General features: G+C 37.3%; 1 protein-coding gene across 5 annotated transcripts in view; it reads right to left on the bottom strand.

Annotated features, from left to right (window-relative positions):
* Nucleotides 1-14,884, bottom strand: part of LOC115632971 (phosphatase and actin regulator 2) — a 188,274-nt gene that overhangs the window by 112,767 nt on the left and 60,623 nt on the right. For 3 of the 5 annotated variants that reach the window (XM_030530274.1, XM_030530272.1, XM_030530273.1), the window contains exon 2: nucleotides 8,537-9,881. The exons of the other annotated variants lie outside the window; for them this stretch is intronic. In XM_030530274.1, the coding sequence (XP_030386134.1) occupies nucleotides 8,537-9,440 (904 nt within the window). In that variant the 5' untranslated portion in view covers nucleotides 9,441-9,881. The remainder of the gene's footprint in view (nucleotides 1-8,536; nucleotides 9,882-14,884) is intronic. 5 annotated transcript variants of the gene reach the window in all.

Here is a 14,884-nt window from a genome sequence, read left to right as displayed (position 1 = left end):
GCAATCGAGCAATAAAATAATAAAGACGCTTGGTATGAGAAATCAAATGTTGCAAAATCGCAAATAAACTGCAGAAATATTCCACGGAGACGGGCTTAGCTCGCAATATGAAACAAAAATTACACAATTTATTATCGCTTGGGCGTTATTAAGTGGAGCCGTGGCGACAATTTCCAATTCAATCATGATGGACAACTGACACCTCATTAACACCTTGGGCACCCACAGCTCCACCATTTGTGAGCTCTCCTATGAGCTTCTCAAGCTCGCGCCCACATCGCACAGCGACATTCTAGCTACTCAGCAAAAAAAAAAAAAAAAAAAAAAAATTTAATCTCACTACAACGCAATAGCTATATACTTGTAGCTGAATAAGTGTCGGCGCTTACGTAAGAAATGAGGGAAGTTGGGTCGCAAAGTCGAGTCTCGTCAAACGCAATCGCTTACACGAACAAATAATTTGTACGAGGAGTATGCATGTATCTGCAAAGATATTTTAGGTCTGGCCGCTCCATCTTCGCGTTGGTTAAACCAAAAATAGGAAATTTAATCAGCAAACACTCGCTGCCAATTTATCGATTAATAATACACCTTACAGGGGTGAGGGGGGATGCGGCAGAATCGAAACAAGCAACGCGAGCACGCCTTGCCCAAAATTTGTTTGCCTTTGCCTGTCATTGGCCGTCATCGTACATCGTAGTCGTTGATATCGTCATCATATGGAATATGGAATGTCTATTATAAGACTACTACAAACAAAAGCAATCAAACTAAATTTGGCCAAACAGTAAATCGATGGAAAAAATTGCCTGACAGACAGACAGGCAGGCAGATGAGCTGACCAGCCAGTCAGTTAGTCAAGTCGATAGGCCTGACATTTTGCTTGTTTGCGGCTTTCGGCCCTAACTTTTAAAAATAGACAACAAATTTAATACAAGCACATGTGTCGCTGCCTAAAATGTTGCTCCTTCTTTAAGCCTTTGTCAATCACACTGTCCAACAAGATTTATAAACAACATTTTAAATTTTATTTCTGAGTTTTGAATTTTGCAAAATTAGCTGTACTTGAAGGGTTATCTTATAGATAGATAAGATAGTGTTGAACGAAACATCGATGTTATGATATTTTATTTACACTTCGATGTTTTATTCCAGATGTTCGATGTTCTTTACTACTTGCCCACCACTGAATTTTTATATTTTTATGTTATAGTTTCTTTGGTCTTTGTTGTATTCTTGGAATTTGCGATAGGATCGTTTGTTTTGAAACCTTTTGTATTTTATACAAAACCTTAGCTATTTAAATAATATGACAAATAAAAATGAAGTTCCCTATGTTTAAACATCAATAATCATTTTTAAAAATTCGCTGATAGAATAAATCTATATTCTTCCCTTAAAAATATCGAAACATTGATAAGGTAAACATCGATGTTTCTCTAGCTCTACTATAAAAGTATATGAGATGAATCGATAACGACAAGTCCGCCTGTCCGTCCGTATGAACGCCGAAATCTTTGGAACCAAAACAGCTTATGAAACCAAACTTGGAACCTAGACTTCAAATATTTACACTCAGACCAAGTTTATTACAATTAATTTTTTATAGTTGCTATAGGACCGTTCACACTTAGTACTAAATAGGTTTTCTGTTTATTTTGGTATCGTAGACAAATTTGGTATTTGTTATCGTTATTTATCGTTATTATCGAGCTTCATCCTAATCTGATGTATTAGATATTTTTTAGAATATCTTTTCCATAGAATTATTTTAGTGCTGAATAGCGTTAACACAGAGGATTTAAGAGTAAGACTAACACAACTTAACGTTCGACTCGTTAAATAGAAAGTCTGTTGCTTACCTGCCTAAAGACGCAGCTACAAAATGGTTTTAACGATATTTTTACGATATATGTTTAAAATTTAAGCAGTTAAGCTTTTTATCAACCTTTCGCAAAGGCCTTATTTAATTTGAATTATTTATCAACACAATATTATTTGCCGTAATTGGTTCTAGCCCGCCACGCAGTTTGTGTTCAAATTATCTGCCTGTTTGACCGGAATTTATGACAACCAAAGAGCAAATACTGAATAAAATATTGTAATTTAATTACAGCTAAGTTTTTCGAATTTACAAAATTGTTTAACCACTGAAACGTACAAGTTCTGGAAATTTCATCATGAATTGAAATCTATGGTTATCTCTAGTTAACATTTTGTTTGCTGTGTAGTGTAATGAATGCGGCACACAGCACTCGTATATCTCTCCTCTCTCAGCCCCATTTCGCTCCTTTAAGCCTGCTGTTAACTTTCAAGTTTCAAATTCGTGTTGAAGTTGACAGAGTCACTTTTTATTCGTGTGCGTCTTGTTTGCTTTTATCTTGGCCACGCGGCTACTTGGCTACTGTGCCCGGGACATGGCTTTGTGTATGTGTCTGGCTGTCGGCTCTTGTCTGTTGTCGTCATCGGTGTTGCCGTTGTTTTTATGGCCACTGTATTTTTACAGCTAATAGACGCAACATTTCAGACATCTTCAGAGCGGCCGACCCATTGGCGGCGTGCAAATTGGAAAAAGACGAGCAACGCATAGAAAAACGAAATAGAGGAGCGAGAAAAACTCATCAAATGAAATTTTTTTAGTGGGGTGCAAATGGCTTGACTAAGCTTTATGTGAATACTCGGGAAAGCGGGAAAGCATATGGGAATGTGTTTATCGATAGGCTCTGGCGAGTGCTCGAAACGATTGTCTTACAAGAATGCCAATTGATGTCGACGCTGGCACAGCTGGCTAAATTGCAGAAGCCCGTTTGAAGTGCCACAGAATGCTCGGATATGGAAACGGATAGGTGCAAACCAATGCACAGCTGGCAACCAACTGCCACTTACTTGACAATGGCAGAGCAGCTAAGGGGGGGCTTGTTTGTGTGTGGGGCGAGGTGAGGACATGGGGATTGAATGTGAGATACCGTTTGGCACTTTGATGATTTTTCGCACAATTGGAATTGAAAAGAAATTGAGTGAAAAGCATTTCAATGCCTCTCTACTTTTTCTTTTTATCAAGCATCGATTTATGTTGCATTGACTCTGCGAAGCCCTTCCAATGCCATTATTGATATTGGTTGGCCATATTTGCAAAGCGAAAATTGTTTTTCTATTGATTTTACTCGCAATTTTTGTCAATCAATTATTCAAGCAATGTCACGAGGGCAAAACGTTGACGTATACGATATGTCGGTTGCTGGCCGGTCACTAGGGAGAGCAAATAAAAATGAAAATAATACAAAAAATTGCGTCTCCCTTTGTTGATGTATTGATGTATTTTTTCCTATGAGCGGAAATTGCAACAATCGCTTTCAATTTTTCCATTGCTGTCGCTTAAGCTGCACAATGGGCTTCATTTTGAACGCACATGGCAAAAAAATTAAATCTGTTATAACTAGGGCTATTAGATGTGCAAGAAAATCTGAATTTAAAGAAAAGTTTATATTTGATCTGAAGTTTATGCTTCTTTAAAAACACTTGAAGCTATTTACGTTTTCAACGTATCACAAAATATCGAATGGAAATTCCCATTTTGAAATAAAATATTTCTTATGGGTTAACAAATTGATTATATGTTGAGAATTGAGGAACAAAAATTATACTAATAGTATAAGTGAAAAATTTTGGAATTGTTGTTTTAGAATAAATAACCATAAGTTATTTATTCAAATTTGTATCCAAGATTAGAAACTACTTTTGAACTAAGACGCGAAATTTCTATTTTCTTTTTATTTACTTCGAGTTATTTAAATTTTTTAGGAATTCTATTTCTAAAACATTCTTTCAACCTACAAGTATTTTCCTGTTAGGCATTGGCATAACCCTCTAAAGAACGACATTATCGATAATGTGAAAGAATTAAGCTGTCTGGAGGATGCTTGATCATCAATAAAGCATATTGGAGCAGTGATTTCTAAATTTAAATTTAACATTAACCAAATCTTTATTTGCAACGAAATTGAATGAAATTAAATTTAAAGCGAAGAGTTGCTTGCAACCATTTCGGATATGTAAAGTTTTATTTTTAAAATCACAAATTCGTTGCTCAGGGATTCTTGAATGTTTTGTTTAAAAGCCTTAGAAATATCAATACATCGATCTTCATCCCATGATTTGGATGCTTACTAGCAATATAATCTCTCTAGTTAGATTTCGAATTACGACCACTGTTCTCTACTGCTACTATAGCTGTTTTTCTAGTTGTTATTTCTGTTGTGTAAGCAAAAGCAACAACAACTTGCCGTTTTTTTTTTTTTCGCTGTGGGATGAAAATGAATGAGAATCAACATTAGACTCTAATCGCAAAACAATAAATTAAGGTACGAAACGGAAATGTGATAATTGCAGGTGTATAGAAAAAATAAAGTGGCGAAATAAATCGCGCCAAGTTGCAGATAAAAATTAAGATATACCCGATGTAGATAATAAGCGATAAGGACTGTGAATTTTAAACGAGTTGTTAAACAAATGCAAAATATGCGCATGGAATGTGGTTAAATAAGCAACAACCAGTGGCTCACTGACTCATTGCCTCAAGCTGTCAAGTAAAACTTGACACACTGAAATAATGCGCCAAAATTAGCATTTATTCGTCTTTCTTTCTTTCTACTCAATGCATGCCTTCTCTCGCTAAAAATGGCAAACACGTGCCCACATTAAACGACGATAGACTGCGCTGCTGAACTTGAAACACATTTTAATTGAAATTTGAAAAGTCATTAAACTGAAGAAAACAAGAAACTAAAAATAAGCCACACTTTGCAAATAAAAAGTTGCCAAAAGTCGTTAATGACTAAAAGCAGACACCCTGTCTAAGCTGTTTTTTATTGCGTGTCGTGATTATTGCGGTTTGTGGTATTCTCTAACATTTAATAGACATAGACATCAGAGATGTACAGGGGGGCAGTGAAGAAACCCCTTTCTAAAAACATCGTCTTGATTGATGACGTAGTTCTAGCATGAGTCAAGTAAAGCCAAGTGTAGGAATGTTGGTGAAGGTTCTCGACTTGCGGATTCAAAGGTTCGTCCAGCATAGAGAAATGAGTAATAAATGCACAATTCAATTGCATTTGTAGAGTAAACCTTTTGTGGGTAAACAAAGTAATAAGCAATAAAAAAGATATGATATGCCTCTGTGAGACTAGTCAATGGTAAATTATCTCTCTGCAGCTCAAGTTTCACAAAAACCAATGTGCAATAAAAGATAAAGCAAAAATACTATCTATTACTGTTAATTTTTACTCCAGAAGAAGTACAAGTGTTTGAAAATTACAAAGAATTTGTTCATAGCAAGAAATACTCCATAGAGTATTCTTCCAAATCTTCAGTTTTCTGTTTGGGTGTTTGATGTTTGTTTTTTCTCCCAATTTACTTAAAGGATGATTTTTAAGTTACTGCCTATGGATAATTTAAATCAAATATGATAACTAAAATGATTAGACAAAGCGTAGTATTTCATAATCTTATAGTTTTCTAGAGGAAAACGTTCATACATGCAAACATATAAGCATCCTTACTTTACTGTCAATCCGCATAATTTGCAAGAGGGAATAGTTACGTCCAACTGTTCCGTGAAGTTCAAATATTTTAATAGCACAGCTCTTACTTGAAATTGTAATGGAGTAATTGAATTGTGGAAAAAGCTTTTCAACCATCTTGGCTTCGCATTTGCAATTTGCCAAAAATAAAAAAACCGCAGTCCACGAATTTATGGAAAACAGCTCTAATGGACATTATCGATCGAATACGATACAAACTAAAAGGCACGTAATCGCAAGCGGAAAATGTGTTTGGCTAAATTAAAAGAGAAATCCTGGAAACGACTGATCAGGTCAGGTCTTCTCTATAACACTGGCTGAAGCTTAGGCACATTTAGGCATATTTCTGTTAATAGAGCCGGGAATGTGACGTTTCTTTAATATCATCCTCCATTACTCATTTATGTCTCATAAATCCAAAATCTGTGCCACGTTCAGCCAATTCAACATATTACGTAAATAACAATGATGCATGGCCAATGCAATTCGAACCAAAAAAGCCACACCTGTAGTGCACAACAGAGCCGCACACGCACCACACACCACACCTACACTCCTTGAATGCGTGTTGCACACAAAGCACATTGTTTGCTGTGGCCAGAAGATAAAAGTGTGACAACCCTGCAACTCAGCCCATGCACACAGGCCAAGCCCCTCTCTGGGGGCACGGACAACGACCACATTCACGTGCAATGAACCATTTTTAGGCAGATTGGCCATCGCTGGAGCCAGAGAGGCAAACAAAAACATTTCCGTTCTACCTTCTGCGCTTCAAAATGTTGCAAAGAATGGGGGAAAAAATAACAAACAAATGACAAACAAACAAAAAATAACTACACAATAACTACAACAATAACAACAGCAACAGCACAAAAAGTGAAATGTCTGGCAGGCCATCGAGCCGGGCTGCGTGGCATTTGCATTCAAATGGATGTCCATAAAAAGAATTGACCGGACATTGGGACATTGGCAGATAGAACAAAACCGAAGGCACAATGGGGCGTACGAAACATTTCAATAAATAAAACATCAATTTTACTTCGCCGAATAAATATGCATACATAAATCAATTTTTGAAAGAGAAATTTCAATAACAATATAAAATGTTTTCCACAATTGTAACAATTGAACAAAATTCAATCTTCAATCCAAAGTCTTTTTAATCAGAAATTTTGGAAAAACTTGCATATAAGAAATAAGTGTTTAATGAGGCTAACTAATACTAAGTATTTCGTTTAAGAGATTTTGTAGACCATTACTTATATGTTTAGCATATAACGACCTATTCAACTGCTTTAAAACATACATATGTATGTCTCTGAGCTATCGAGAAGCCGAACTGATAACCAAAAATCGGTCTCATCGGTCGATAATAGTGACTGATTTTTTAATAAAAAGCTGAATTTTAGCGAGAAATTATGCTCTTTTCGGAAAATTGAATTTTCCCATGAAAGGAAAGCGCTATGAGTTGATTGGAGTGCTTCAGTACGTGGTATTAAGACGGAAGGCGATTATATATAAAATATCACTTCTGGGTTCTTATTTTTAAAAGGTCTTGTTTATGTACTATGGGACGCAGAAAATACTACACTACGCAACAAAATAGGCTATTTGATCTCGTATGACAAGACGAGTCGATATAGCCATGTCCGTCCGTCTGTATGATCGCAAGAATCTACTTGCTGAGACAAGAGCTAGAATAACCAAAGGAGCCGATATAGCCATGTCGGTCAGTCTGTCCGTCTGTATGATCGCAAGGATCTCAGCAAGTACAAGAGCTGGAATACCCAAATTTCCTAGACAGATTACTTTTTTGTATATATATATTTTGCCTAATTTATTTAAATTAATTCTAAAACGAAATTGTAAAGTTTTTACTTTTTTTTGGGAGACAGACATTGTTTTTAATTGCTGCTCATCCTAACTTTTGAAATAAAACAAGAAAGGAATGCTAAAGTCGAGCAGGCTCAACTCTTAAATACCCTGTACCACCCCACAAAAAAGTAATTAAATTAATTAATTAATTTAATTAAATTAATTAACTAAATTAATTTAATTAATTAACTAAATATTAACTAATTAAATATAAAATATTCCATGCATGCATACATACATTTACAATTACATCAGAATCGTGTCTATGCGTGTTTGTGTACTTGTACATATGTATGTATGTGTGCATTGAGCCTGGTTATATGGCTATAACTTTCTTTCCGATCATTCTATCATAATGAGACTTGGTATACGGTTATATAATTACTAACCTAATGTGACTACCAAATTTTAATTCAAAATTCCAAGAATTACGGGAGTTATAGAAAATCGTTAATAGGGGGGGAGTGGGGGGGTGGATCAGAAAAAATGAACAAACTCGTCCTTTCTCGGTCTCAGGAGAATCTGTATACCAAGTTTGGTTATTCTAGCTCTTATACTTTCGGAGATCCTTGCGTTCATACAGACAGACAGACGGACAGACGGACATGGCTATATCGACTCGGCTTGTCATGCTGTGCACTCGCACTAAACTAATATACCCTTGTACCCTTTGGGTACAGGGTATAAAAAGGAAACATCAATAAAATTTCTAAGCAAATAAATGAAATAAATTTCAGAAGAGGAACAGGCCACTTTTTGGAAATTGTTCTACATACTTGAGGAATATAATCATTGTCTAATCACGCACAATTTTCGATTTCACATCGCGAAGCAAATCTTTTGAAATTAAATTAAATCTTTTGAACTTTTTGTCAAACCCAAGTTAAAATCCGTGCCATTGTGTCGCGACCATCAAAACCAATTGCAAGCGAAATGGAAGTGGAATTTTTTACTCCTGCCGAATTGCTATGCATAATGCGACCGCCACTGCTACTGCGACTACGATTGAGTTGAGTGGCAAGTTTTAATTGAAGTGCAGAGCTGAACACCCCCAGACGAGTCTGGAGGCTCAACGAACTTACCATTTGCATTGGCAGCTGCCTCCTTGCTATGCAGGATGTCCGATAGCGACAGGGAGGAGGCAATCAACTGGCGCTTCTCCTCAAAATTAAGAAAATCCATGGAATTGCTGCGTTGTGGCGTCACTGTGATTGTCACCGATTTTTGCATTTTGGCCACCACGCACAGTTGCTGCTCCAATTCGGCGGCGGCGGCAGCAGCTGCTGCGGCGGCGGCACTGGACGTATCGGACTGCAGATCCGTACCATCGGTGAGATCCGGCGGTGGTAGAGCCTGTGTGTGATGAAACGATTGCAGTTGCAACTGTTGTTGTTGCTGCTGCTGCTGCTGCTGTTGATGTTGCTGCTGTTGTTGCTGCTGCTGCTGCTGCTGCTGCTGGTGGTGTGCGTGATGTTGCTGTTGGCTGTAATAGGCAAACATGGGCTGTGCTGTTGCCGCACTGTACGAGGGTGGACCCAGTCCGGTGGCACCGGCTATCGGGGAAATGGGCGCGTGAGCAACACGCGAGGCGGCGGCCGGCGATAATTGATAGCCGCCATGCGATTGCTGCTCACCGTTAATGGCTGCCACAAGGGTGGCCAAATTGTTGCGGCTATTGTGGGCGTTGGTGCTGCTGCTGTTGCTGTTGCCGTTGCCGTTGTTGGTGCCGTACTTTTGGCCAGGGGGCGAGGTGGCCAGCTGCAATTGTTGCGCCTGAAATTTGTGCTGCTGCTGCAGCTGAGCGAGCAGTTGTTGCTGTTGCTGCTGATATACCAGCGGCGGCGGTGCTGTGGCGCTCAAATGTTGCAGCTGCGGTGAGTGTGGAGGCGGTCCATGGCCGCTATTGCTGTTGCTGCCTGCACTGCTGTTGCTGTTGTTGCTGGCCGTCGACTGTTGGCTTTGCAACTTGTTGCTGCGCAGCGACATCTTGCTGTCTTCCCCGTCTAGTGCCTTGTGGTGACGATGTTTGTTGTTGTAATGTTGCGAACGCGTGCGACTTGTTGTTGCTGGCACGCAATTCTCATGTTGCGTTTACACTAATTGGACAGGAATGAGAGGAGGACGACGTCGTTGTTGCTTCTCTGCTGCGTGGTTGGCTTGTCATCGGTCTCATCTATGATTGTTGTTGCTTGTTTGTTTGCTTAATTGTTTAATTAGCTGCAGACACATACACACACATACACTAACACACACTTGCTGGTGTGTCTAGATAAGAGGGGAGGCGCGGCCTGCTTTTGCAGTTTACACAGTTGCGTGTTTTGTTGGCACTTCACTTTTTTTTTCCTTTTGCTAAATTCACTTTTTGTGTGTCATTTCTTTACTTAGCTTCTCGCATTATTTGTTATTTTCACTTTTAATTATTAATAACTGCAATTAAGGAATTTCTTAGTTAAACAAGCGTCAGAATTGAACCTCTTTCTTTCTACTTCAAGTATGTGCCAAGTGCAAATAGCTAAAAATTAATTTATATTTTGTCAGAGTGTCTTGCCGTTTCAAGTTCAGAACAACAATAGCAATTAAAATGTTATTATTGATTTGTATCTATTTATCAAGTCTTGTCGATTTGGAATGACAACTAAGCAGTTGATATCGAAAAAGCCCACTTTGTTTCCCAAACAATATTTTAATCATGCTACACACAAAATATAAATCAAATATTATATATATTTGCATTCACAAAAATGGCGTTCTTGGTGATTTTAAAATCAAAATCACAGAAATCTTTAGAGCTACCGAGCGAGTTTCTTTCAAAAAAAAAACTAAAAGTGGGGCAACCTTCGGAAAGCCGTCTATCAGAATATATTTATTTATTTATTCATTACAAATAAACAATTAACTTGCCTTCACATAATTGACACTCTAAGCGATTTCTAAATCAAAGTGTTATCTGTCCTACTGTGGAATTGAGTGACATTTTAGAAGAAAAAAATGGGTCGACCTTCACAAAATATCTACCAAAACAAATTATTACATCTATAGATAAACAATAATAGGTACATACATATAATCATACACAACACGAGCTCCCAAACAACGTTTGAAAATGATCGAAATTAGTATCCAAAATCAAAATTAATGATTAATCAATAATTACCAACTAAGTCTGTGAAAAAATTGCTAAATGTTAAATTGAAGCAACAAAAGTATTGTCAACGTCATATCAACTCTAATTTATTTGCATTATTTCAAGTTTTAAAGTTTTATATCTTTCAGAAAAAATATATACTTATTTGAACTTTGCTGTATAAACTTTGTTAAAAGCTTTCAAATATTTACAGGATAAGAATTGCCCAATGGCTTACAAAAAAGTTCTAGAAAAGGCATTCCTTAAATTGAAAGATATTTTTGGGTCCCTGAAGTGGCGTTTCCAACACGAAAATGCCTCAATACAAAAGGGATAGCGTTGTGAAGACGTGGATTCAAACCGGAGAAGGGAATTTGCTTCAGTGGCCTCCATATTCCCCAGTCCTTAATATTGTTTTTTAGAAAAGTGTACGAAGCAGGAAGAAGCTATGTTCTAATAGTAATTGGAATTGTTTTAAAAACAATTTAAGATTCCCAGTATTTTGGATTCAAACACAGTAAAAAGCAAATTATTGGATGTTCTTATTCAAGAGACGAGCAGTGTATTTGCGCTTTCAAAACTAAAACTACATTTATTTAAACTGTGTAAACAAATTTCTGTTTTTTTTGTTCAAGCTTTAAATATATTTCTGCACCGGCGACGTCCTTCGACTTCGATTTACATTATTTGGCAATTTTTAGCAACTCTAGATTTCGCTACACTATTTTCGTTTATATTTTGGTTTTCGTTGAAATACTGAAATACTGTAACTTCTTAACAATCTGATCTAAGCTAAGTATCTTCGCATTTGGAACAACTGTCTGGCATCATATCTATTGCTGCCATTTCAATGGCACTTGTCACTCCATTTCTGCAACTTGAAGTCATTTTTCAATTTTTGCGACAGCCAGGCTTTTGACATTTTTACACATACACTTACACATACACACACACACACACTTATTACATACAAATGTACATACGTATGCAGTATGTAGATACATATGTAGAGTGTTTCACATGCGAATTTATGTCGTGTGATAAATTTTACAAACCGCACAACGGCACACAACGCATAAATAACATACAAGCACATACACATACAATTAAGCAAACAAACAGACAGACAGAGAGACAAACACACAGACAGACGGACGGACGGATCGACAGACGGACAGATAGACGGTGGCAGACAGCCACTTGGAGTGTCATTCAGCAAAATGTTTTCAATTTTATGAAAATTAACTGAAAATGCAATGCGCATGCAACCATAACACGTCCGACAGACTTTTCTGCAGAGGGCGGGGGGGAGGAGGGCAAGGATGGGCGAGTAGGCACGGCAGCCACAAAAACAAAAACAACAACAGAAGCAATCACAACGGCCACTTGTCGTCATCAAAAAACAACAACGTTGCGGTGTCGCCGCCGGCTTCTAGAAAAGAGACAAAAGACTGAGAAAGGGAGACGAGAGATGATGATGAAGCTGCAGCGGAGACTGCATGAAGATGAAGGAAATGGCCCGACCACTTGACTGCAAACAAAGGGAAATGAAACGAATTGTTCCAAAGACAAAACTGTATAACAGGAATACTCTTCATTTTCTGCTTCTTCTTCTTCTAGCGAATAGGGGGTGGTGTTGGATGGAGGCGGCAAGTCCCTGTAATGGCTTTGCCCCGAGCGGCGCATTGCAATTGAAGTGGTTGTCGATGAAAATGACTGTGAATTGTGGAAAGGAGAAAAGGCGAAAACATAACACAATACCACATAATGTTTCGAAACGTTTCAAATACAGTCATATAAGTAAGTATATGTACACACGCATGTGTGTGTGTGTGTGTGTGTGTGTGTGTGTGATTTTAGGAAAAGCCTGTAACTAATGGCTGCAGCCCTCCGGCTAAGCCAGCTTTGCAGACACATGTGCCGCGGTTTTCCGAACTCTTGCATTGGACAACTTTGGTCCTTGGGGCAGACTCTGATGTGCAAACGGAAATATATTGAATCATATTTAAGGAAATTGGCTTCAAAAAGTATTCAATAGCTTCGGGGTAGTACATGAAGAGTTCATTCTGTTAGGAATTTCAATTTATTAAATTTACTTTGCATTTCTACCAAAAGAAGGAAGATATTCAACAGATATTAATATTGATTTACGTATTAGAATCAATCGTAGCACATTTTTAATAATCTACATTCAAGATCCTCCGTTGCAAGCATTTCTAAACTGGTTTACTTTGTTTAAATAGGGAAAATTGAAGACTTTGTAGGAACTCTCTCTAGGTAAATAATATCAAACTCTAGCAAAACTTTTGAATGTTGGGGAAGCTTCCAGTAGTATAAGGAATATAGAGGCAATTGTAGAGCAGGCGAATTAGAAGCATTATCGTATCTGCAGAAAAAGTTAAAGAAGAGAGCTAGATTTTCACAATTTCGAGATTATATATAAATGCTGATGATGAGAATGTTTTATATATTTTAAAAGTATGTGTAAAGTGAATAAAGAGAGCTAGATTTTTGAAATTCCAAGATTTTACAGAACCGAAATCATACAGACAGGCTGATGAATAGACCACAATAAGTATATTTAATATACTTTATATATAGCTGCATAGAAAGTAAATGAAGACACTAAAACCTTTTGAGATGCTACAGTAACCGGGATCATACATTATTAAAAATAATATTTGGCTATTAGATTTATTATACACCTAATTCTGTTTTCACACGGTACATTAGTTCCTAAAAAAAAGTCTTGTAAGAAGAAACCCTGTAAAAAGACATTCATGTGGAATATAGTCGTGTAACCATATATAAATTTATTTATTTTCAAACCGTGTTAAATCAAAACCGTGTAAAAACTAAATTTTGTGTTTAAGGTATATCTAGATAGCAAACAATCACATTAAAACCACAGATTTGGGTTTGGTTTGCACAAACTAGTTCAAACTGAGTGCTATAAGCCCAGTAATCCCTATAAAATATTGGCCGCACTCCAACAAAGTCACAAGAATCCAAGAGTCGCTGCAATCTACTTGTATATCCCAGCAAAGTGCAACACACTCAGTCAGCAGTTTCGATAAATCACTTCAGGAGAGACATTCCACATTCGTGGCAGAGCAGAGTCGTGCATCAAAGCCAAAGCCCTCTTGAAGCAGTTGTTAGTAAAAGATAAAGCGATTTCAAGCATTTTCGGGCAGGACAACGAGGAGCCGGCAGCATTTCGATTTCGACTTGCCGCCAAACAGACAACAGGCAAATCTTATTAGAATACACACAGCTCAGGGAAAAGGCAGATGAAGTGGGAGAGCGGAGAGCCGAGGGTCAGGCGGACAGGTAGGACAGCAGGTAGGCAAGATATAAGCAGTCGAAACAGCAAATGAAGAGCACACAAAGTTCACTGAGTTGGAAATACAGATACAACTACAGACACACACACACACACACGCAGCACACAACACACATTCTTTGAGTTACAGATACAGACAGACGACAACAGACAGCTGGACTGACAAACAGAGAGCGGCACGCAAAGTGCACAGGTAAGCAAAATGTCGGCGACGAAAACGATGATGAGGACGACGACAGGATACACACAGCGCCAGAGTGGCAGAGTTGCCTCCAAAACTTGCCCAAACTGTGCAGACAGCTGGCTGGCTGGCTGACTGGCTGACTGACTGACTGAAGCAACAACAACAATAACGTGAACAACAATAGCAGCAAGAGCGACAAGGCAGACAAAGGCAAAAGGCGTTGCACGCCGAGAAATACACTAAGAAAAAATTCCATTATGGAACAATGTATGTACCTAATACTAAATATAAATATTTATCAAAAAATCACATTAAAAATAGATTTGGGTTTAGTTTGCACAAACTAGTTCATACTGAGTGCTATAAGCCCACTAATCCCTATAATATATTGACTTATTATAAATATTTATTAAAAAGAAATATTTATTCAAATGAAAATTAGTTCAACTAATCATTTTGGTTTGGTTTTATATATTTACCTAACATTTAATTTATATTTGATGTTCTCTTTATGGACATCTATACAATTTATGTAAACGTTATATGACGTTATATACAAGAACTGAATGGACACTACAGCCTTCCAACTAATCTGTTGGTACCAATAGGAACATACAGATCTTTGTTTGAAGCAAATAACTATTAGTTTAACTAAAATGGGCATTGAATTTTTATTATTCTAAGATTATTTAACAATATTAATTCTTTGTTTTAATATATATATTTCTTCTTTATTACTTTTAACTATAAATTTCTTATTTCAACAAAGAAAATGCTTG

This window comes from Scaptodrosophila lebanonensis, unplaced genomic scaffold (assembly GCF_003285725.1).
Source record: "Scaptodrosophila lebanonensis strain 11010-0011.00,11010-0021.00 unplaced genomic scaffold, SlebRS2 tig00001415-arrow-pilon, whole genome shotgun sequence".
Classification (NCBI taxonomy): Eukaryota; Metazoa; Arthropoda; class Insecta; order Diptera; family Drosophilidae; genus Scaptodrosophila; species Scaptodrosophila lebanonensis.
The sequence above is the reverse complement of the archived record's forward strand: the minus strand, read 5'-3'. Positions and strand labels throughout refer to the sequence as shown.